Genomic DNA, 24,139 nt, shown 5'->3' with positions numbered 1-24,139 from the left:
TCTTGTCTTGGCCTCCCAAATGCTGGGATTATAGGCGTGCACCACCATGCACAGCATGGATCATTTAAAGAAAAAAAAATCCCCCCCACTGGTCTCTTTACTTTTTATTAAAGTCTAACTTGTTTACATTCAGTGTGGGATGTGTCTTTGCATTTTGCAGTTTGTTTTCTTTTTATTTCTTTCATTCTCTATTACTTGTTATGAAAAATAGGTATACTAAAAAAAGGAAAAATAGATACACTATAGTATCTTAATTACATTATTATTTACTCTTTTTTATTATATTCTTGGTGGTTGCCCTAAAAAATAGGTATACTAAAAGAAGGAAAAATAGATACACTGTAGTATCTTAATTACATTATTATTTGCTCTTTTTTATTATATTCTTGGTGGTTGCCCTGAAAAATAGGTATACTAAAAAAAGGAAAAATAGATACACTGTAGTATCTTAATTACATTATTATTTACTCTTTTTTATTATATTCTTGGTGGTTGCCCTGGAGATTACAAATAACACCTTTACAACAACTTAATCCCAGTAATTTGAATAAAACTTTGCCACAGTTACAGCTCATTCCACTTCCCTCTGTGCTGTTGTCAGGCAGGGTACCATTAGACATTATAAGCACACTAGCAATACAGTTTCATAAGCATTGTTTTGTGTTGTTGCCTTTTAAAATTAAATAGAATGATTAGTATGTTTATGTTTACTTAGTTACCTACAGGTGCTCATTTCTTCATGGGGATTTAAAGTATTATTTAATGTCCTGTGATAGCTGCCTGAAGACTCTCTTTTTAGTGTTTTCTATATCTGGCCGTGTCTTAATTCTTCCACATTTTTGAAGGGTAGTCTTCATTCTTTTATCTTTCTGTTTTCACCAGAGATAATCTCAGTTGACCCATCTGTATATTTGATTTGATTCTTCTGCTGTTTTTTCTAAATTTCAGTAATTTTTCAACTTCCGAATTTCTATTTTCTTGTACTTTTTCTATTGATACTCAATATTTATTGATAATGTTACTATGAAATTTACCTTTTAATAGTTCTTGTACATATTTGTGACATTAGGATAACGTCTTTCTTACAACTCCTGGACTTCAGGCATACTGCTAGACAGCCTATTTCTTCTGTATTTCCTGTAAGTTTTGGTCCTGTTGAAAACTAGATGCTTAAAGTGACGTGGCAGCTCTGGAAGAGGTTGAGTTCCCTGCTAGGCTGAGTTGGTTGTGTTTGCTGCCTCTTCTGTTGACTAACTTTTGTGTCCTAAAATTGCAGTTCTTTTTAAAAAAGTAGTTTTCTTGTCTTCTTTCTGTTTTTATTCAGTCTTACCTCAGTGCCAAGGGTTCTGTCACTGAATTATTTAGTCTTAGAATTATCTTGAAGTAAATCTCAAACCATTTTATTTCAGACATAAAATATTTCAATGTATATTAAGAAGGGAGAAATGTAGAGTTGTGATGTAACCCTTGCGTCCACTTTCATCTTTAACACTTTCCTAGTCTTTATCAAAGTTATTCCTTTAATATTGTTTCTTTGCTGTTACTGTATTTTGTCCTGTTCTCTTCAGTTGTCACATCCTCTAATTTCTATTTCTTAGTACTGCTTCTTACATGATTCCCTAACCATATTTTTTTAGTATCTTGGCACATTACTGTAGTGATGCTCTTGCTGTATTGTGGCATCTTGCTTTTTAGTGGAAAATTTCAGTGGTTAGCCTGCAAGGGTGTAAGGAAGAGGGTAAGAACAGAGATTGTACTTAGCTTGGTTTAAGGTAAAAAATGTGGAAAGATACTTTGGATTTTTGGTGGAGATAAAGTTGGGCAAGACTCATTGGAGTTTTGAAAATAGTTGTGCCTAAGACGTTTTAAATTTCTATTTTAAAAAAGTAGAGATTTCTAGAAATCTTAAAGGCATGTCACTGACCAGAGGAAAAAAAATATGCAGTGAATTAAAAGCAAAGCAAATATACCAAAAAGACCAATGAATGATAAGGTTTAATTGCAGTAGAGTTGTAGCGATTCAGTCACTAGTTACAAATTGAACTCCATGAGCTTAGACCTTCTGAAAAGGATGTTAGGGTTAACCACAGTTCTTTTCTATTGTGTAATCTAAGCAGTTTTATGATCAAGCCCAGAAGATAAACTTGATCTTTAATTTAATAGATCTTCAGTAATCATTATTTTTATTGACTAATTTCAGAGACACACAACATATTTTACTTTAGTGATTGTTGCCAGGATTGTGCCAGTCTGTTTTTGACAATTTATGTGACGCATGTTTCATCACAGGATATATTGACAGTAGCATAACTTAAGTCTCTGGTTTTTAATGTATTTTATTGATCATATTCTTAGGTTCATCAAGGCTTATAAGAAATTTGGTCTCCCTCTTGAACGGTAAGCTCTGTAATAGTCCTTTATCCTTTTCAGTTGTATTATACAGCAGGTTCTTTTGGCAGTATTTTCCATTTAATAATAACACTGGAAACATTTTTTCCTGGAACACCCTTTTATAAACGTTGCCTTTGGGCGCCTGTCGCTCCCTGGAAGTTAGGGTGGAGACACCTACCCGGTTTCCCGCAGGGAGGCAGGCGAAGCAAGTGCGAGCAGCACTGCTCAGTGTGTGGAGGGAGCTCCAGAAGAGCGCGCTTGACCCCAGTGGGGAAAGACATGTAGCCACGATTTTCATTTTAGTTCTTGTAACTAGTAATGTGGAAGGAAAAGGGTTATTTGTAGTTTCAAAATCTTCTAATCAGCAAGGTGCCATGAAAATTAAAGAACTTACATTACCTTGCCAGTAGTAACAAAGAGGTTAGCTGTTATCATTATTCAACTAGCATTTCAAAAATGAATTCAGAAGTTATATTTTAAGACATGGCTCTGTTTCACATAGTTAAGTATTTTGCCTTGTAAAAAATCACTACATCCTTTGAATAATAGCACTGATTTAAAGGAATTGTTTGGTTCCCCGTAAATTGTGGAGCTGGTGAAAATTCCAAACCTGTGTTTTTGTTTTGTTCTTCTGTGTGGAAAGGAAGTAATGGTGTATAATAATAACTCACGGTGAAGCTGAAGAATGCTTTTTTCTAGGCTCACCATCCAGAAGTGAAATGCTTGTCTTTCAGCCGTAACTGTAAAAGCCAGCAGGATGTAGAAAGCTGGGTTTGATACCTGTTGACACCCTGATTTTTAGGTTTTGGATTTCATGGGCTCTGTGACTTAGAAATCAGTTGAGTACCTTGTGGAAGTAACTGTGCTGTGCTCCTCGGAAGACTGAGGGGCTGAAAGTACATGTGAAATAGGGGTGTGAACAGGAAGAGACAAAACAGTGCAGCATGTCTTTAACATGTCTGCTGACAGACGTAGATAGCCCATTTGTCTACTAAGGTTGCCTCTGACTTTAGGAAATACATGTGGAATATTCCAAAGCACAGTTCTTAAAAATGAGTGCATTAAAAAAAAAAAAAAAAAAAAAACAAAACAGAATGTGTGCATTATCTTTCAGGATTTGATTTTTTAAAAATGTTTTTGGTGAGAATCCTGGACATCGTACATTATCCAAGGATTCTTGTTTTGGAGTCTTTGAATGATGTGTAAAGGAAGACAGAAGAAGTGTCTTTGTGGGAACAAGCTTATAAGACACACTGAAATCTCATGTGGTATTTTAAACTGTGGACACTATGTCTTCATTTCATCCTTAGGCTGGAGTGCATAGCCCGTGATGCTGAGCTGGTGGATAAGTCTGTGGCAGACCTGAAGCGCCTGGGTGAGCTGATTCACAACAGCTGTGTGTCTGCAATGCAGGAATATGAAGAACAGCTGAAAGAAAATGCTAGTGAGGGTAAGGCAGCGAGTTCCCTTCTGTGATTCTTAAAAGGTCAGGTGCTGTGCACTGGGTTTTCTTTGCAGAAAGGCCTTCTTTTTTGTGTGTATGGGGGTGTCTTTTTGAGTCAGGGTCTCCCTGTGCAGTTCAGGCTGGTCTCGCACTTGCAATGATCCTCCTGCCTCAGCCTCCTGAATGCTGAGATTATAGGTATGTGCCACCACGCCTGGCTGCTGAAAGGTTTTTGAAGACATACTTCTGCTGTACTCTACACATGGCTCATGCTTTGAGATGTGTATGTTGAGCTGCCTTTCTGTGGTCTGAGACGCCACAGACCAGCTACCCATAAATGAAATGGATTTGTGGAGAGTATAGATGAATGAACAAAATGAAATGATTTTTGTGAGGATTTGTATAGAAATTGTTAATTATTTGGATATAGATACAGTACTGTTAAATTGTGTCAAATGTAAATAATTCAGAAATAACTGAAATGAAATATTGTATGGATAGTGTAAACTTTTTGTTTTTTTCAAAGATAAAAATACAAAAAGAAAAAAAAACTGCAACAAAATTTCAAAGCACGTGAGTTGGGATACATTGTGCATTGTCATCCCAAATCATCCAGAGCATGAGAAATTTGCATTCTATTGTCCGAACAATACCAGTACAAATCTTTCCCTTCAGCGACCTCAGAAATCAGTACTATAAGTATCTTAACTGTCTTTTATATACATATACATATGTTGTTTCAGCTTTTCACACTAATGAAACATACGATATGTAAATATTATTACATTGAGATTTTTATACCACTGAGTTGGTTGTATCTGGATTGTATATGTGATACGTTTCCTCTTGGATACCAGAGAGTGGCTTTGCCTTGTCTGTGTGGTAGCTTAAAGGAAGAGATGTAGGGAGGCTTGTAATGAGAGAGCTCAGAAGTTATCTTGAAGTGAAACTAGTTTCCCAGGCTGTGGTTTCTATGTGCCATTTCCCCCATTCTTGGACTAGGTGAGCAAGGCCGCCCTTCCGAGGCTTTGTTGGTGCTCAGGCCCTAGTAGCAGCCAGTTTCCTGGAATTTTGGACTTGCTTTTTCTTAGTTACAAGATCTTGGACAAGTTTTACCCTCACATCTATGTCATGTACACAGTGGTGTAATAGTAAGCTAAGGGTTTGGATGATTAATTCAATAATACTATATTGTATCTGACTTAATAGTTCAGATATTATTAAGAAATGAGTATTCATGCTTGGGATTTTATAAGGATATTTTTGAAATTAATAGAATTTAAAAATATTTCAGACATAATAGCAGCTTTTTTAAGGTAAAGTGAAAAACTTCTTAAAGCTTGCTTTTTGTAAAAGAAGTTTATTTATTTATTTTGGTACGGGAGATCCAACTCATGTCCTCACGCTTGCCAGATAGGCACTTACACCACTGAGCTAAATCCCTGGCCCCTATAAAAGAAATTTAAATAGCTTGCATAGTTTGGACAATGATATAAATATGTGCTTTTATAGCATCCAAAATATACTCAAAACTAACTTTAAATTTAATGTGTTTCTTTTTTGTAATTGTTTTGAATAAAAAATATTTACATGGTTCAAAATTGAAAAAACATATTCCTATGTTTCTCATCTTGAGAAATTCTAAAATACATAATTTTTACCAAAAAAGTTGATAATGCCTTTTGTCTCTTTCTTCGTGTGTGTGTGTGTGTGTGTGTGTGTGTGTGTGTGTGTGTGTGAGGGTCTCACTGTGTAGTTGAGCTGGCCTTTCCCTCCTTGTACCTGGGCTGGCTGACCTCAGACCCAGAGCAGTCCTCTTCCCTCAGTTCCCAAGCTCCAGGGTTACAGGCGTGAGCTGCCACACCCAGCGCCTTTTCTGTTTCAAACAGAAATCACTGGCAGCAAATACGCTCTGCTCTGCTCTGTTCTGTTTCGTGGTTTTTCAATCTCATAGTTTTAGGGATAACTTCCTTACAGTATCCTTTTCTCTCCACGTTTCTCATTTTGTTAGGTGTGTTCACATTCTGAATCTGATTGTTTCCTGTTGCATTGTATAACACAAATTTTGTTTTTCCTGTAAACCAGTTATTTAGCATATTTTGAATACAGGCTGATATTTCAAATTCCATTGTTGCTTAAAATGTGAACATAATTCCATATTTGTTTTATTTTCTGTATTATGTATATTTATTTCCAAATAGCAGTATCAGTCTTACCATTATCAGTAAGATTCCCAAGTATGAGGTTTGATTTCCTTTCTTTCCTAATCGAATACACCCAGTCAATATTCTGTCAAAATACTATATTTTAAAATTATTTGAAGTTCTTTTTTTTGCTGATTAAGCCATTAACTTAATTTACAGACCCCTGTTTTCATTTATTTTTAATTTTTAGGGCATATTCTTGTTACTTTGATTTAAATTTTTTTTAACTGAAATAGGGTTCATGTGGCGCATCTTACTCACTTCCCATCCTGTTCTCCTCTTCCTCCTTCAGTCTGTACTCCTAGGAGTTTTACAGGTATTATCCTGTTGCTGCTTTTTAAAATTTAAGCATATGTGTGTATGTTTCTCCTCTTTTTTGGTCTTTTTTGAAACAGAATCTCTCTATGCAGTTTAGACTAGCCTTGAACTCACCTTGTAGCCTAGGCTGGTCTTGAACTTGCAATGATCCTCCTACCTCAGCCTCCTGAGTACTGGGATTACAGGCGTGAGTCACCACACCTGGCTGTTTCTCCTCTTACAAGAGAACATACTTCATTACCTTCATGTCCAAAAGCTGTGTGTGTCATTACGTAGAGATTGTCCCAATTTTGACAATTGCTCAGGATTCTACCCTATTGATACATAGTAATTCAGTTTTTTGTTCCTTGGTAATGAATATCTGAGTTGTCAGTCTTTGGCCATTCTAAATAGAGATATAAAGAATAAATATGATCTAATAAAAATGCTCCTGCAAGTTTTGGTGATAGATTTCTAGAGCAAGGATTGCTCAGTCCTGGGGGGGAGGAATGCATATACAGAGCAGTCAGAAAACGTATAGGGAATATTGACTTATTAAAAATGGACTACAGCAAAAGACCTGTGACCTTTAGTCCACCTGACTTCAAACATACTTACAATTCTTGTCACTTTGTGAAGTAGGTCGTTCTGGAAGTTTTCTTCATGAATATCTTTATCAGATGTGGTGAAAATTATGGTGGAGTGTTACTGCTAGAAACTTTGCAGTGGAGAGGCAGGCTTGTAAAAAATACCTGCCTGACTCACTGGATCTGGTGCTATGCAAATTCTGACTCTTTCCAAGTCAAAACAACCTTGAAGAGTATAGGTTTGGAACTGATTCATGAGCTTGAGGCAGCCATGACAGTGCAACTAAAGACCCTCCACTCACCAAAGAAGACTCCGAAAGGTGCTTCAGAGGGGGCAAGAAGGAGGGGACAAGTATGTTTCAGGGGAGGCATTTGTTTTGAGGGGATTAATGGCAGCGTATCTTTTGCTGTGTTATGTTCAAATTTAAACATTTATTGTAGTTGTTGATTATACCTCATGTGTACTTTGTGTTGATACTGCCAAATATTATTTTTTCTTGTAATGTGCAAGATTATGCATTTCTTCTAACGTATATCTATCTCCACATATTTTGTCAGTTTTCTATTAAAGAAGTGGTTTCAACTTGTACTCTGTACAGTGATAGGGTTTTATTTTTAATTCTAGGATCATTATAATTTCAAGCATAGATTAAGGTAAACCTTTCATGGCAACTTTTCTTTTTAATTTTTTTTTTTAAATTTTATTTAAGGAGAAAAAAAAAACAGTGAAAGGGTACAAGTTATACAGATTTACAGGAAAAAAAATGAACAGTAGGAAATCACTAGTTAATGGATTACATATTGCCATCTTAGAAATAATTGTTCAAGTCACAAAATTAAAGCTTGTAGAGTGGACATTCCAACAATGATACTGCAAACAGTTCTGTTCAATGATCCAATAAAACTCTGTGATATCATTTTCTATCTTATACACTTAAATATACATGCAGTTATATAGTTTAGAGCACTTTCTTTTCCTCTCTTTTGTACAATGACTATTACACATTTTGGGTTTCATTGCTCCCACGGTTCTTATTGCTTTTTTGGAAGAGAGTAAAACCAAATGTGACATAACAGAACAGAATCGGTCAAGTCAAAAGGGTGGACATAATAGATAATGTAAAAACATAATACAAGGTGGTCAACAATGGTTACCATAATGCCTCCCGCTATCTCTAATAGAATTGCCTATATCATTAGTTATAATACAATTGAACAAAACAGTAAAGAACAAAACCGACAAAACCAAAACATTGGAGACATTGTAGGTCTTCAGAAGTAGATAAAAGTCAACGAGAATGGGCGTTATACTGAATCTCATTATCTTCACAGCTGATGCATGGCAACTTTTCTTGTGTCTAATTCATCTTCTCACTGCTAAGACACAAGACCTGACTACCACAAATTAATGAAAGAGGGATTTATTTTGGCTTGCAAAATAGAGGTTTAGTCCATGACTGGTTCCATGGCAAGATGGTACTACAGAGGGCAGTGATAGAGGGGAGCAGCTCACGGCACAGGGGACAGGAAGCAGAGGCTCAGGGGAGGTCCGGGAAGAGAGATGCAGCCTTGTGTGCCACAGAGACCCACCCTTCTGACCAGCTCCACCTTCTAACCGGAAGTCAGCCATGATGCTTTCTGTATAATCTAGTCACCTTCCAAAGGTCCCAGGCGTGGTAGCATAAGGCTTTAGGGGACATCTAGCTATAAGTCATAATGCTTTATTATTTCACATGTTAGGTATTAATGTGCCTGATACTTTTTCAGTAATGATCTTTTGAAGATACTTAAGTTTTTAAAAACTCTGATAATGGGATTGGTAGGAAAACAAAAGTAATAAACTTAAGTATTAAGATGATCCCCTCAGCATCTTCTTTTTATTAATTTTATGGCAGGAAGGTTACAATTATAAGCAGTGATATATGAAAAAAAAAAAAAAAAACCCTAAATGGTAAAAAATGAAATTGTTTAGTCTGTTTTAGAAATGTTAAAAAAAGATTGAGGAAATTTTTTTGTCTCTAAGATTATATCTTTAACAGAGTTCAAGGTTTGGTGATAATATATTTTCTGTAAAACTTTACGTTTTTATCTAAGTAATTGCAGAGTTTTGTTCTTTAGGGAAAGGTCCTGGGAAAAGGAGAGGCCCAACAATCAAGATATCTGGAGTTCAGGTTAATGTAAAATCCATTATCCAACATGAAGAAGAGTTTGAGATGCTCCATAAATCTATCCCTGTGGACCCTGAAGAAAAGAAAAAGTAAGTGTTTTGTGTACATCCATGGGCGATACGCTTTGGAGGTTACAGTTGCGTGTCGTCTATTCCTACATGTTAGAAAAGCCCCTTTGTAATGCTTTCCTGTTGTGAAACCTCTAGGTACTGCCTAACCTGTCGGGTCAAAGCTGCACACTTCGATGTGGAGTGGGGTGTGGAGGATGACTCTCGCCTGCTGCTGGGGATTTATGAGCATGGCTATGGAAACTGGGAGCTAATTAAGACAGACCCAGAACTGAAACTGACGGACAAAGTAAGTAGTTCAGCCAGAGGTTTCTAGAAGACATTTTCTCTTTATATTATTATTTATTTTTACCTCTTTTCGAGAAAGGGGGATCACAGTGAATATTAATGCAATAGTAAATTTCTGGGATTTCTTTATCCATGGAAGTGTTACCACCTTTAGTGGACTGTAGCACTGTTTCATGGACAATAAAGGGAAAGTTAATACCCAGATGAAGTTTTGGGGTAATTCTAGAATTCTCATACTTATTTTAGGGCAGATCTCATTACAACAAATACCAGGGTAAATTTATTAATAACAATAGCTTTCTTGGGCCTTCGTTTTTGGCCATTTGTTTAAAGTATCTTTGAAACAGCCGTATTTGAGTTCTATACACAAAGAATGAGCATCACCTTGGTATTTTTGTAGTGGAATTAAATCGTGCTGCTCCCACAAAATTGATTGAGCCTCCCACCCTATCCATTGCAAGTAACAAAGCCATGGTTAGAGCTATAAACAAGGAAAGCCAAGTGACTCAAATTGAGTTGGATTCACTCTGTGCTGTGCTCCTAGCAGGGCTTTTCTTGGCACATCAAAGTATGCTCATCCCATCTGGGTTGTAGGAGGGTGACAGCACCCTGCCATGAGCTTCAAGACCAAATCCAGTCTGGCCTGAGCAGTCCAACTGTGGTAGCAGGGAATGAATCATGTCCTGGCATAGCTCAGTGCTCTCCGGCAATGCTCTAAGAAGCATTTTCAATCTAAAACGAAGCTTTAACCTAGCTCCAGGGATTCCCTGCTCCTGGAAGGAGGAAATCCACGCCGGCTGGGATGCTCTAGCAGATGAAGCCACAAGCCCCTCCTACCTGAGTTGTTCTACCCTGTTAACAGCACAGGTAGGAGCCAGTGGGAGAGCTGTATTTCTCCATCCCATTTTGTAAAATGAGAACGGCTCATGAGGGATTTTCAGTGACTGGGAGCCATGGACATGAGAATAGGATCTGAGGCTTTATCTGTTTTTGGGTGGTTGGGGAGGGAAAGGCTACGCTGAGCTCTTTGTTTATTCTGCTCCACTAACCGGAATGTGGGTGTCTGTGGGTGCTTCTCTCCCTTCCTTTCCTGTTGAAGATTCTGCCTGTGGAGACAGACAAAAAGCCCCAGGGGAAGCAGCTACAGAATCGGGCGGACTACTTGCTAAAGCTGCTCAGGAAAGGCCTGGAGAAGAAGGGGACTGTGGCAGGCGGGGAGGAGGTGAGTACACTGCAGCGGGTATTCTTTCCAGACTGCAGGTCCGCCCATGCAGAGCTAGGGCGAAGAGATGTCCTCTGCGGACACTGCAAAGAGTGCTTCCTAATCATGAGCAGATACTGCTTTGCAGGCTCCGTAAAGTAATGGTGGTTTAAGTAGTAAGAGTAGAAATACCCATAAGCTTGCCAACACCTTGACAACTTTCTTCCACACACTGTTGGCTTCAGATAGTGTCTCAAAATAATCTCTGTCTCTCCCTGTGCCACTAGTCCAGATGTACTGAGGCTGTTTCCAGCTTCCTCAGTTTAGGAACATGATTCCAGTTTACTGCATTAAAAACCAAAGGATTTGCCTGTTTGTTGTATTTAAATAGACTGCTGTGATAATGGATTCCAGGAGTAAGATGGACAATTAGAATCCACCTGTTATTTCAGAGAAATATGATGCCTTTCTTGCTTAGTGAAAAACACTGATTAAGTTGCTAATGAATTCATCTGAACTTTGTCTCCTTTTATTTCTCCAACTTACATTGTACATCTTGTTCTATACTAGCAGGCTTTGTGTTCGCATGTGCCTTAAGTGCTTTTAAGCTCTATTGTCCCATTCCTTGTTGCTTTTCAAGTAATACTGTCATGAGGATTTAGTATACTCCAGAGAATGTGATAAAAATGTTACATGTTAGGTTCTAGAAAGATAGACTGGATCATTTCATACTTTAGAATTTTATTATATTTGATTGAGTAGACAGTATTTACCTTTTCTTTATTTTTGTGTGTTTGTGCTTTGAGATAAGGTTTTGCTTTGTAGTTCAGGCTGGCCCAGAACTTACTGTGTAGCCCAGGCTGGCCTCAAACTCATGGATTACCAAGAGCTGGGAATACAGGTCTGAGTCACCACCCCTAGCTTTTTTCTGTATTTTAAGATGTATCCTATTTCCAGGTTTTTCAGTTTATCATCTTTAGTGTCATTCCTCATTTTTGAATTTTAGCTTTAGGATAAGGTGGATTTTAGGTTTTAGGATGAAGTTTAGCTTTATTCTTGCTATAAAACAGAATCAATAGGTTCAAGGAATACAGATGTTTTTATGTGGTTTAAGATACAGGTAGGTCGGGGCTGGGGATTTAGCTCAGTGGCATAAGCCTTCGATCCCCGGTACCGATAAAAAGGAAAAAGACAAAAAAAAAAAATTGAGTAAAAATTCTCATTTTGGGCCTGGGGATTTAGCTCAGCGGTATAAGTGCCTGCGTTCCAAGCAGGCAGTCTGAGTTCGATACCCAGTACCGATAAAAAGGAAAAAGACAAAAAGAAAAAAAAAAAAATTAAGAAAGAGGTAGGTCTTAAAGGGTCTCCTTCTATTCTCCCCACAGATAAATTTGGTTGCACTCTTGATTTCCCTGAATTTTTCTTACCTTGAATTATAAGGCTGCTGCCCCTTGAGAGGGCCAAAGTGTTACCTGGTTATTTTCTTTTGAAAAAGGGCTACATCTGTAGTTTCATCATTTTCTTTTTTGCATCCCCCCAGGCCAAATTAAAGAAACGGAAGCCTCGAGTAAAGAAGGAAAACAAAGCACCCAGGCTGAAAGATGAGCATGGAGTTGAGTTTTCATCTCCGAGACACTCAGATAATCCATCAGAAGAGGGAGAAGTAAAGGTATGAGGCTGGTATTGTCACAGTTAGTTTTGCTCTATGTGGCCACCTGGTATAAAATCGCTTGATGTGTTTGGTTTACACATAGAGTAGATAAGACAGAGTATACTGTGTTTGTTTAGGTCTGCAATTTCAAATTCAGACATAGTGTTGATAAGTATCAGAAACCATGAAATGTTTTAGTCATAAATGGCTATTGATAGTTTGCTTCTGTTTTGAGAATGAGGGAGTGATGTGAAAACTGTGGTTAACCAGGGAGCGTGTGCTGATTGAAGGGGGAAGCTACTAAGCAGTTTCGTAGGTCCAAACAAAAGTTCTCAGTGGGTCAGGTTTGGCCCAAGATCTACAAGGGTTTTGTTTTTGTTTTGAGACAGGATATTGCCGAGTAGTTCAGGCTGGTCTTGAGCTTACTATGTGGCCCAGGCTGGCCTTGAACTTGTGGCAGTCCTTCTGCCTCAGCCTCCCAAGTGCTGGAGTTACAGGCGTGCGCCACTACCCCGGCTCCTACCAATTTTTAACCTGAAATCTGAGTTAAGTGAAAAGTAAATTGGTAGGGCCGGGAATTTAGCTCAGTGACATAAGCACCTGCCTGGCAATTTGAGGTCGTGAGTTCAACCCAGTACTGCAAGACAAACAAACAAAGTAAATTGGTGTTATTGAGTGTGTCATCTTTGTGAGATGCAACTCTATGGGGTTTTATTTGTTGCTCCTAAAGTATTAGCTCCACGAGAGTCAGTCTGGTGCACTACTGGAACTAGCGTGGATTTGAGTCTATACACATGAACGCAAATACTAGCAACCCTCCCAGTTCTAGCTGACTGTGGATAGAAACAGTCTCCTCAGCCTCAGTGTTTTTCTGTTTGTGAAATGGGAATGATAATATTTTTTTAGGGTGGGGTGCAGTCCTAGGGGATCAAGCTCAGGGCCTTGCACGTGCTAGGCAGGTGCTGCCCACTGAGCTATACCCCTGGCTTTGTGATGCCTGTCGGGAGGCATTGCGGTGAGAACTGATGGGGGTGGTGTAAGAAAGCACACGCCTGTGCAGCAGGCTTAGCTGGTTAGTGCTGGAGAGCTGAGAACTGTTGGTCGGGTGCGCAGTGTTCTTTCTGTGTTTGGAAACAAACTGCTAGACACAGAATGAGCCACTGGGCAGTGCTACTTTTCTAGAAAGTAAATAAGTAAATATAAAGTTTATAGCAAAAATTCATAACCCTATTTGTTTCCTAGGATGATGGCTTAGAAAAAAGTCCAGTGAAAAAAAAACAGAAGAAGAAAGAGAACAAAGAGAATAAAGAGAAACAAATGAGTTCTAGGAAAGACAAAGAAGGGGACAAAGAAAGGAAGAAGTCAAAAGATAAGAAAGAGAAGGTATTGATGCCATTCTACTTATGGAGATGCCCGGAGATTAGACGTCCTGTTGAGATTTAGACACAGAGTGGGATTTAGACACAGAATGCCCTAATACAATTGTTGTGTGAGTATATCCAGAAGAAAGGCTGGAATTTAGCAGGCTGCCTACACCCTTCCTTGCAGAGGAGGAGAAATTTTGCGATTTTGTGGTGGTCTTGAGTATGGAAGGCCTTTACCTTGATCTTTTACTACAGACAGGGAGAGCTGTGGTGTTCAGAGTGAGACAGGACAGGTGCCTGACCACGTAGCTCCTTGCAGTGTGTTGTTAGATTCCTGTTAGAGCACAGTCCACGAATGAATTTGGGTGTTTAAAGGGTTTAAGTTTCCAAACAAATGCTGTCAAGAGTTACCTGAATAGATAGAATGAAAAGTCTTGATGTTACATAGTCTTCATTTTGGGAGTTTCATGAAGTTCATTCCAAGGCAGAATTGGTACAGAGTTGCACGTTTGCTTGCTGGCTTCTAAAAACAAAATTTGCAGTTAACCTTAGTCGTTGCTCAAAGAAACAAACATCTGGTATAAGTCTCCCAACCATAACTCGTGATTTCTCAATGAATAGCTTTGAAACATTACTCTTAATGAGTTTGGGTATGAATATAAAATTAAAAGATCAGACCATTTGGGTAGCGTTTTCTTTCCATTTGGCAGGGTATCATAAACAGCTTTCTAAGTGAATAAGTGTAAAAATAATTTTTAATAGATGGAGTAGGATTTTGTCTTGGTGTAGCATATTGCAAACAACATAAACTTCTGTTTTAAAATTGCTTTCTAATTTTATTGTTACAAACCATACCTTTGCATTTACAGTCCTGTAGAAAGACATTTTTGCTGGGCTTATTGGCTCATAGCTGTAATCCTAGCAGTCTAGAAGGCTAAAGCAGGAGGATCCTAAATTCAACCCAGCCCTGGCAACTTAGCAACTCCATGAGACACTGTCTGAAGAACAAAAATAAAAGGTCTGGGGATGTAGCTCAACTCAGAGACCCTGGTTCCATCCTTAGTACTTGCTCTACCTCTCCCTCCCTCCCAAATTCTTTCTTTTTAAAGTAAAATATTTGAACAATAAAGATGCAAAAACAGTTTAGCAAGTATCTATTATCTAGTGCTTCAATGTTTAAATTTTTTTGATATTTATTTTAGCTGACTTTTTTGCAGAATCACACATTTTGTATTTTATAGGCACATTACTAAGTTTTCCTCACCATTACTGCTCTTTCCTGATCATACTACTATCCCCCCTCTTCTCATTCACTGCTGTGAAGTTGGTGTGACACCTTCCTGTGGTTCATGCTTCCTATCATACAATGACAAAGTGTACTATATGCATTGTGTGTTTTTAAGTGTTCTTACATGAAGTTGTTGTATATATACTTCTGCAGCCTTTTTATTCTACATGGCTTTAAGGTTCATCAGTGATATTCTTGTAGATTTCAGTCATTTACAATAATTTAGTTAATACTACAAATTATCCTAGATCAAGGCCAAGCTGTTAATAAAAACAGCTACATGATATTCTGGAAGTTCTGTCAGTTTGCCAGTTAACCTCGTGGTGACATTTTTGTGGATTTTTCTAGATGAAAGAATAGAAGTCCCAAAGTAGTGTTAATGAAACAAAGTTACAGATAGAGGTACATTTAGAGGCAGAAACAGGAATAATGTACGCAAAGCTCTTAATCTTGTAGGTTTCTGTAAACTGAAGCTTTCATACTTACCCTCTGCAACGTAGACATGAAGTAGAGACTGCAAGACAAGACTGCATAAGTGACAATGATTCCTTGTAACTCTTTTTTTAAAAAGCCTAAAGGTGGTGATGCCAAATCTTCAAATAAATCAAAGCGATCTCAGGGTCCTGTCCATATTACAGCAGGAAGTGAACCTGTCCCTATTGGAGAGGACGAAGATGATGATCTCGACCAGGAGACCTTCAGTATTGTAAGTCTGAAACTTGGGGACGTCAATGTCTGTGCCATCATGCTTGGTGTGCCCTGCCCCCATAGATGTAATCAGAGCTTTGTGTGATGTGAATATTGGTGTTTTTTTGGAATCATATCAACTCTGGTGCCTAAAGACACTGTTCTGAACCAGGTTGGCGGAAAGAGATTTTCTGATATGATCTCTAGTGAGGAAGAATTTAGGGACATAATTTCATGTTCTGTGTTCACAGTTGAAAAGTTGTTAGGGGCCCTCAGAGGCATTTTGGAATTGGGAGTATTCACATAGCTGGCATTTGCTAAATGATTTCTGTGACAGCTCCCAGAGTTACAATGCTGAACAGAAAAAAAAATTGGCTCTGTAGACTTTCCCTTTGAGTAGGAGAGTTAGCTAACTGTGTAAGTCATGTTGGTGCTCCTGGGCATGGGCTGTGGAAGAGGAGGCCCTGGGAGAAAGGGATTGACCTAGTCACAAGTGTCAGGAAAGCTTAAGCGAGTGGTGTCCGAAATGGGTCCTGGAGGAAGAGTAAAAGTCATGGGAGAAGAGGGCAGGAAGGACAAGCTTGGGCCAATCAGCAGCATGCACAAAGGCTGTGTGGCGGGTGCACATAGGTTACATTTGAGGTAACACAAGACTTCTGTAGCTAGAATGGTAAGAGCCAGGCCAGCTGATGGGGGGTCCTGGCTCAGTGTGTGAGAACAGTATGAACATGCGCTGGTGGTAAGAGCTAAGTCATTCCTGCAAGATGTAGCTGTGTTTCCTCATTTGGAGATGGGGAAGGTGGAGAGGAGAGGGTGCAGAGTCCAGATCTTGCTTGAGTTTGGTTAAGACCCTTCATTGTGTCCTTAGAGGCCCTTTGCCCTTTGCTGGGCTGTGTGCATAGATTTCATTGTGTTACAATCCTCCTTGGCCTTCCCATCCCTGTGTGTTCTCTTCTGCCCAGACTTCCTAAGATCACAGTTCACTGAACAGGACTTTCAGGCTGAAAGAGAAAGTGCCTTCTGAATTGGAAAGTGCTTTTATGCCTGCGGCAGCAAGCAGTGGAATATTGATCCTGTCCTGTGAGTCAGTGTGTCTTCTCTCTCTCTCTCCTTCTCTCTCTGCTGCCTTCTCTGTATTCTCTTAAACCTATGTGCTGTGTGTGTGTAGTTCCGTCTTTGCGGTTATCTTCCTTTGTGCAGTTCTCTTCCCTGCCTAGATTTAGATGGTAGAAGTATATCCATTAGTGAGTGAGTTGAGTAAGTGAGTAAATCCATTACATAGCCAGCTATCTGATCTGTTTCCCATTCCTCCTTAGCTTATTGCTTACAGAAGAAAATAATACCTGATATTTCTATGGCATCATATGAAAATGTAAATATTCATAAGCCAGGCACATTAGCATGTACACATAGTTGCAGCTACTCAGGAAGCTGAGATTGCAGGATAGTACTAGGTACTAGTGCCCAGGAGTTTAAAACCAGCCTGGACAACTTAGCAAGGACTTGTCTCAATCAATTTAGACCCATTTGGGGCTGGGGATTTAGCTCAGCGGCATAAACACCTCCCTTGCAAGCAGGCAGTTGTTTTGAGTTCGATCCCCGGTACTGATAAAAAGGAAAAAGAAAAAAAAAAAAAAGTAGTCCCATTTAATCTTGTTTGTTTCTTAATGAAATCTAAAAATGCAGATAAATTTCAGGAATATAACAGGCATTGGTTTACATGTCATGAAGCTTTGTCACACTGGAAATTTTCATTACCTGGTATAAAGTTTAAGCCTCTGGTTTTTGTCACTCTAAACCCATGTTTTTCCTTTCTTACCTCCCAGAAATAACCATGATTCTGAATTGGATTGTCATGCTTATATGTCTTTTTAAAATTTTAGTACTTCACCTCTGTTTGCCTGATAGTAGCTGCGATAAACAGCCAGGACTAGTGGTGTGCTGTAGATGTGCACATAGCCCTTGAGGTAGCTCACCTTCACTGTACACACTAAACACTAAGGTGAGAGACACCTCAGTGCACCGCTGAGCCTCCCATGTCTCCAAAAACGACAGACAGCACTGCTTCCTGTATTTAAAACTATATAAATGGTATATTCCTTGTAACTGTAACTTGCTTCCCCTCTCACATTCTTGAGATTTAGCAAGTTTATAGTATTCATGGCTGTTTTTGTTGTTTGTTTGTTTTTTGTTTTTTGTACCAGGGGCTGAACTTACAAGTTCGTGCTTGCTCGGCAGGCGCTTGTGCTGCTGAGCTAAATCCCTGGCCATGTTTGTGATTTAAATACTTGATGTACACTTTATGACTGCCATAATTCACCCTTATTTCTCTAGCTGGACATTTGAGTTTTCCCAATACTTATGAACACAAATAGGCTACAGTGAGATTACTCCCAGTATTTTCTCGTGCACACATGTGGAGGATTCTGTATGTATGTGGCTGGACCAGGATGCTAGGTCATCCATATGGCATGCACATCTGCCACTTTCTCATACCCTGTTGAATCACTCTGCAAAACAGACATAGAAATTTGCCCTCCTGGCAATGAATTTCAGGGCTAAATGCTCCCGACTTCTACAAACAGTTGAACATTTCTGGCACATAATTTTTGCCTTTGTAAAGACTGTGAAATATTGACTGGTGGTGTAGTTTGAACATCTATTTTCATATTTATTGAGCATTTATATTTCTGTGACTTGCCTCTTTATTTACTTATTTTTGGTCTTATTGACACAGGGTCTCGCTATGCAGTTTAAGCTCGTGTTGAGCTTACTTTTTAGCCCAGGCTGGTCTCTTAACTCGCAGCAATCCTCCTGCCTCAGCCTCCCCAGTGCTGGGATTACAGGCGTGAGCCACCACGGCTGACTTGCCTCTTAATATACTTAGCCTGTTTTGGATAATTTATCGTTTTTTTTGAGAGAGAGAAAGAGTCTTGCTATGTAGTTCAGGCTGTTTTTGAGCTTACTGTGTAGCCCAAGCTGGCCTCAAACTTGCAGTGTTTCTCCTGCTTCAGTGTCCTGCGTACTCGGATTACAGGCATGTGGCACCATGGGTGGCAATTTTTTCTTAAAAAACCTTTTCTGTAGGAATCCCTTACCACCCATTTATCACAGTCATTTACAAGTATCTTCCAGTTTGTGAGGTGTCTTTATTTATTTTGAATTCTTTTTTTGTACTTGAAATTTAACACAATGAAATAGTACACATAGGGGCTGGGGATTTAGCTCAGTGGCATAAGCGCCTGCCTTGCAAGCATGTGGTCATGAGTTTGATCCCTGGTATGGATTAAAAAAAAAAAAAGAAACAGTACACATAGATCATGAGTGTGTAGCTCTAGGATGTACCACAAAATAGTAGAAATGTGTAGGGTTTTCATTGTTACAAAACTTTATGTATGATAGTTGATTGTGCTGGACACTCAGGGTGAGTATCCTACAGTTCTGAGAAATTTTCTTGAATTGTTCTGTGATAATTATGTCTTCTCTAAGTCCTCAGTTTTGTCTTTATGGAATTCTTTGTTTTGGGGTGCTACACTGTGGATATTGGTCTCTAATTTTGTCTTCTTCCCACTTTGCTTTTTATTTTCTAGGAGATTCCCCAACTTTGTCTCTCCTTCTGAATTTTTAGTTTTTTGTGGTCATGGTTTGTTTCCCAGATCTTTCTCTGTCTATAGTTCTCTCAATAATTTTTATGCTTCTAATCCTGTGGATAGGGCTTTGAGTGCTTTCATTCTAAAGGGAATCTGGCTGAGGTGCTTCATGGGAAAACTTCCAGTGAGCCAGAGCCAACATTCTTGATTCGTTCTCTGGGGCTGTCAAATTTTGTGAATTTCGTCTTGATCTGCTAACCAGAGTGAAAGTCTGGCTGGCTTGGTTCTGGACTCTTGAGTCAGGATACTGGGTGGTGGTTCTTGTGGGAAGCATTTGTTTGTATAATCTTTCCTTTCTTCATCTTGGTGTCCTTGCCCTTCACCCACACTGCCCGGCCAGCTCAGAGCCCTTGTGTTCCCTAGAGAATAAGCCTTCACACCTGCTGCAGGTGCAATTAGAGGTGGCTCGTGTCAGTTACGAATCTCTTCCTCCTCTCACTTCTTCCTCCTCTACTTACTTACTTTCTTTCTTTCTTTCTTTCTATTTTTTAAAATATCTTTTTGAGACAGGGTTTTGCTATGCAATTCAGGCTGTCCTTGAGCTCAAGGCTGGTCTCGAACCTGCAACGATCCTCCTGCCTCAGCCTCCCAAGTGCTGGGATTATAGGCCTGCACCACTACACCTGACTTGGAACCTGTTACTTCTTGAGTAGTATTCAAACTAGTCTCTATGTTAACTAACCTCATCCATACTTTCAGAAACATCTGGGCTTTGGGGGAATGTATAGCATAGATCAGGTTGGCTCTGTCCTGGACTGTACTGCTGGCTAAGGAGTTAATTTTTCAAGTCTATTAAGTCATTTCCCAGGTTGCCAAATACTTTGTTGTTTATGGGCTTATCCTTCTGAAGACAGTTTCTCTGCTAAACTTGCATTAGGGGGGTTGGGAAAAGAAAGAAAAAGAATCTGCTGTTCAGTTCACCATCTTTTATCTGCAAATCCTTTCTTTACTGTCTTTCAGCCCTAAAGGATTTGTTAGTGTTTCTGCCTTGCATACAGTGTTTAGCTGGTTCATGCTGGGAGTTTTTCAGGTTAGGCCTATAGTATTGTGTTCCATGTGATCTTTGTTCTGCCTTGTGAGGCGTTACTGTGCCCCTCATGCAGATGAGTGACAGCAGGTAAGAATCTGAGGGCCTGTCATTAACTCCAGGTGGTGATGTTAGCACTTGCCTGTCAGTTTTCTGAGGCTGGTTCCTCTCCACAGACGTTCTCTGCGCCTCACTGTAGTGAGGTCGTGTGGCACAGCGGGGGGCCGTTTTCTCTGAACGTGGGGGATGGGCATATCTATGAAGGAGCAGGCTTCTTCCATCCAGGTGGCTTATGTCTGTTCTGTGGTTCATTCCAGTGTAAGGAGAGGATGAGGCCTGTGAAAAAGGCACTGAAACAGCTGGACAAACCTGACAAGGGACTTAATGTACAAGAACAGCTTGAACACACACGGAGCTGCCTGCTCAAAATTGGAGACCGCATAGCCGAGTGCCTTAAAGCTTATTCAGACCAGGAGCACATCAAACTGTGGAGGAGGTAACTAACCTTGGCCTTCCATCAGCCCACATTGATTTCACGATGTTTGGGTGGGCTTCGTTTAATGAGAGGTGGCAGAGCTACCTATTGAAAATCTTTTTACTAAAAGAATTTATCTATTGTCAGCATATCTGTAGGTTTTAAATTTCTTTTCATGAAATAGGCCATTCCACGGAGACAGCCTTTTGAAGGGGCAGGATGATGTTGTTATTGTCATTTTAAAGAACAAGACAGTGACACTGGATTTTTGGCCTGTTCTTCGAAGACTCTTTAGACCTGTAAGGGAGAGAAATGATCTAGTGTGTAACCACTTGTCCAGTTGGGGTTGATATTCATTCAGGTGTTATTATATCTACTACAACTAATTGGTTGGTTCTGTACCGATACATAAAGTAAAACAAAGATTAAAACCACAAAGAAGTATCAGCTTCCTGTTCTTACCTTCTTCCTTAAAACTTTGGTAGACAATTGGATCAGTGTAGTTTAGTTCGTAAGGCATGGTTTTTATATAAATTTATTTATAAACAATTTGAGTGTTGTGTATCTGAGACCCTTGGGACCAGACCTGTTTCAGATCTTAGAATATTTATTCCTAACAACATATCTTTGGGGATGGGATCCAAATCTAAACAGAGAATTCATTTATATTTCATATATGTGTTATACACATAGCCTGAAGGCTTATGCTGCATTTTTGCTGTACCTGTATTTTGACAGTGACCTCATCACATGAGGTCAAGAGTGGAATTTTCCACTTTGCTGTCAAGTTGGCACTTAAATGGCTCAGAATTTTCAGATTGGGGATGCTCAGCCTCACTTTTGATATTTTGAGAAGACGGTGACAGGCATTTCTAAAAGCCACTTGCTATATTATTATTGTTGTTATTATTATTTTTTATTTTTTATTGATACCGGGGATTGAACTCATGACTACCTGCTTGCAAGGCAGGTGCTTATGCCGCTGAGCTAAATCCCCCCCCCCCCCAATTGCTATATTAAATCTGTATCTATAAACTAACTTTAGCTAGTTTAACCTGTGCACTTTATGTTCACTTTCTTCCTCTAGTACCAGTGGATATTTATTTATTTAAATTGTGGTCTCTATGTAGCACAGGCTGGTCTTGAATTCAAGATCCTGTTGCTCCAGCCCCCAAGGGCTGAGATTACAGATATACACTATAACACCTAGGTTGGTTTTGTTGTTTTGTTTTTTGGGTTTATGGTACCAGAAATTGAACTTAGGATATTGTGTGTGCCAGGCAGGCCCTGTGCTACTGCGCTACAGCTCCAGTTTTTAAAATGAAAAATAGATTTAAGAAAAGTTCTCTATATTTATTGTGAGGCTTCTTTCATGAAGCTGTCTTTAGTGTGTGTTATACACATAAGTAAAATAGTTCCTGAAAAGTTATTTCTTACACTGTTAGCAACTGCTTTCTTACCTAGAGCATAGAGCTTCCTTTTTACCTGAATGAAAGATAGCAAAATACCAATTTAGTGCATAGAACCATGAAACCAGACTTCCTAAGGTGTACTTGGATCTGCCTGTGTGACCTGCCTGGGACCTATCCCAGGCACTGATATTTGACCTTCGGTGTGATATTTGATCTTGGTTAGCAGTATTTCATAAGAAAGTCCTTGAGAGACAAAAATAGTACAAGACTTGTGGAAGACTGGCCATCATAAAGTGATAAATACAAGATCAGATATTGAAGTTTCAAGAAGATGATGGCTGCAGAAGGGCTGTCAGGGAGGGAGGTCTTCTGAGAGGCAGACAGGGGCAGTTGAGCTGCTCGTAGATGAGCGGGTGGAACTGCTCAGGTGTCTCAGGCTTCAGCAAAGGCTTGAAAATAGAACAGTGAGGAACTGGATGTGTTGGCTTATAGCTGTAGTCACAGTGCCCAGGAGGCTGAGACAGGAGAGTTTAGAAGTTAGAGGACAGCCTGGGCTATGCAGTGTGTTCAAGGCTGGTGTACTTTACACCGTAAGGCCTTGTTTCTTTAACAAAATAAAGCCTCCTACCCTTCTCCCCAAGGAAGAGGGGGAAGAAGGAAGGGAGGAAGGGTGGGACAGAGGGATGGACAGCAAGATGGAGACGTCAGTTTTTTAAAAAGACTGTCTTTATAGAAGGCCTTAGAAAGCAAAGTAAATGGCTTTCTACCTGACACAGTAGTTTATAGCTAGGGAACCTGTGCAGGGTTCTGTGAAAGCCATGAGGTGAAGCCCGGGGAGACTCTCCCACTCACTATGTCCCCATGTGCCTCCTCCTGAGCACCTGTTTAACTTTGTATCTTCCCTGCTGTGCAGAGGTGCTCCTGGGGAGAACCTGGTGGCATTAGAAGGAGCCACTGAGTATTTAAGAGAATTCTAGGCTTAGTGGTAATAATGGGGAGGAAAGAAGGGCGGCAGCACAGAGGTGACCAGCTAAGTGGGTGGAGGTCCCAGCCTAGGAGACAGTGGTGAACAAGAGTCATGTTGGCAAATCCAGAAATCGAGGGTGGTGGGGAAAACTCATGGAACTGCAGCAGTGGGTGCCACTGATAGAAATCAGTGACAGAACCGTGGTCTCAAGACCTCTTAGTCAAATTCTTTTAGATTAGGCATTATTGATGCAGAAACTTATTTCCATAACTTCAGTTATACACTTGGAGTGTATTCCACAGCAAAATGTAATTGCTTGGCATGCATAAAGTAAATAAAAAATTACTGCATGAATTTCTGATTTACCAGAGCTGTTACTTTTTTTTTAGAAACCTATGGATTTTTGTTTCTAAGTTTACCGAATTTGATGCTCGAAAACTACATAAGTTATACAAGATGGCTCATAAGAAAAGATCTCAAGAAGAGGAGGTAAAATACAGGTTTAATCTTACTTACTGGTCTTCTGAGAGCAAGGCTAGTCAGGGTGTGGATTGTTGCTGGCTGCTTCACAGATGGGGGAGCAGGTCCAGGTGAGGCAGTGAGAGATGCCCCCAGGTTAGAGTGTGACTGGCAGCTCATCTCCCCCTCCTGCAGAGTGTGCTCTTGCCCTTCTGTAACTGCACTGTCTCTCGGCATAGTCTGCCAGTTCTCAGATGGCACGATTACTGCTAGTTGGGTGGAATTAGCAGTGCATTAGAGCAAGTGTTTTAAAATACTGAGGAGGATCCGTGACCTTGTGTTCTTAGATCCTGGGTTCATTTTTTCACCAGACCTCCTCATCTTTCATGTACACGTGGCTTACAGTAGTTTGAAAAGGTGGACCCTAATAAGTAACAAGATTGTGGGCAGAAAATCCTTTTCCTGTTGTTTTGTTGGACTGTGTTACTTGGTATCCTCTCTGCATTTCTAT

At 39.6% G+C, this 24,139-nt stretch overlaps 1 protein-coding gene across 12 annotated transcripts in view; it reads left to right on the top strand.

The window, feature by feature from the left end:
* Chd2 (chromodomain helicase DNA binding protein 2) overlaps nt 1–24,139 on the top strand; it is a 133,216-nt gene that overhangs the window by 95,080 nt on the left and 13,997 nt on the right. For 11 of the 12 annotated variants that reach the window (XM_063249980.1, XM_063249977.1, XM_063249986.1 and 8 more), the window contains 10 exons: nt 2,356–2,397; nt 3,702–3,841; nt 9,042–9,180; nt 9,298–9,448; nt 10,547–10,669; nt 12,189–12,317; nt 13,542–13,682; nt 15,523–15,657; nt 20,633–20,811; nt 23,559–23,658. In XM_063249980.1, the coding sequence (XP_063106050.1) occupies nt 2,356–2,397; nt 3,702–3,841; nt 9,042–9,180; nt 9,298–9,448; nt 10,547–10,669; nt 12,189–12,317; nt 13,542–13,682; nt 15,523–15,657; nt 20,633–20,811; nt 23,559–23,658 (1,279 nt within the window). The remainder of the gene's footprint in view (nt 1–2,355; nt 2,398–3,701; nt 3,842–9,041; nt 9,181–9,297; nt 9,449–10,546; nt 10,670–12,188; nt 12,318–13,541; nt 13,683–15,522; nt 15,658–20,632; nt 20,812–23,558; nt 23,659–24,139) is intronic. The other variant, XM_063249988.1, reaches the window with a different exon arrangement.

This window comes from Cavia porcellus, unplaced genomic scaffold, assembly GCF_034190915.1.
Source record: "Cavia porcellus strain 051 isolate PalLab524CR breed Dunkin Hartley unplaced genomic scaffold, mCavPor4.1 scaffold_6, whole genome shotgun sequence".
Classification (NCBI taxonomy): Eukaryota; Metazoa; Chordata; class Mammalia; order Rodentia; family Caviidae; genus Cavia; species Cavia porcellus.
Note: the sequence above shows the minus strand (reverse complement) of the source record. Positions and strands in the feature narration are given on the sequence as shown.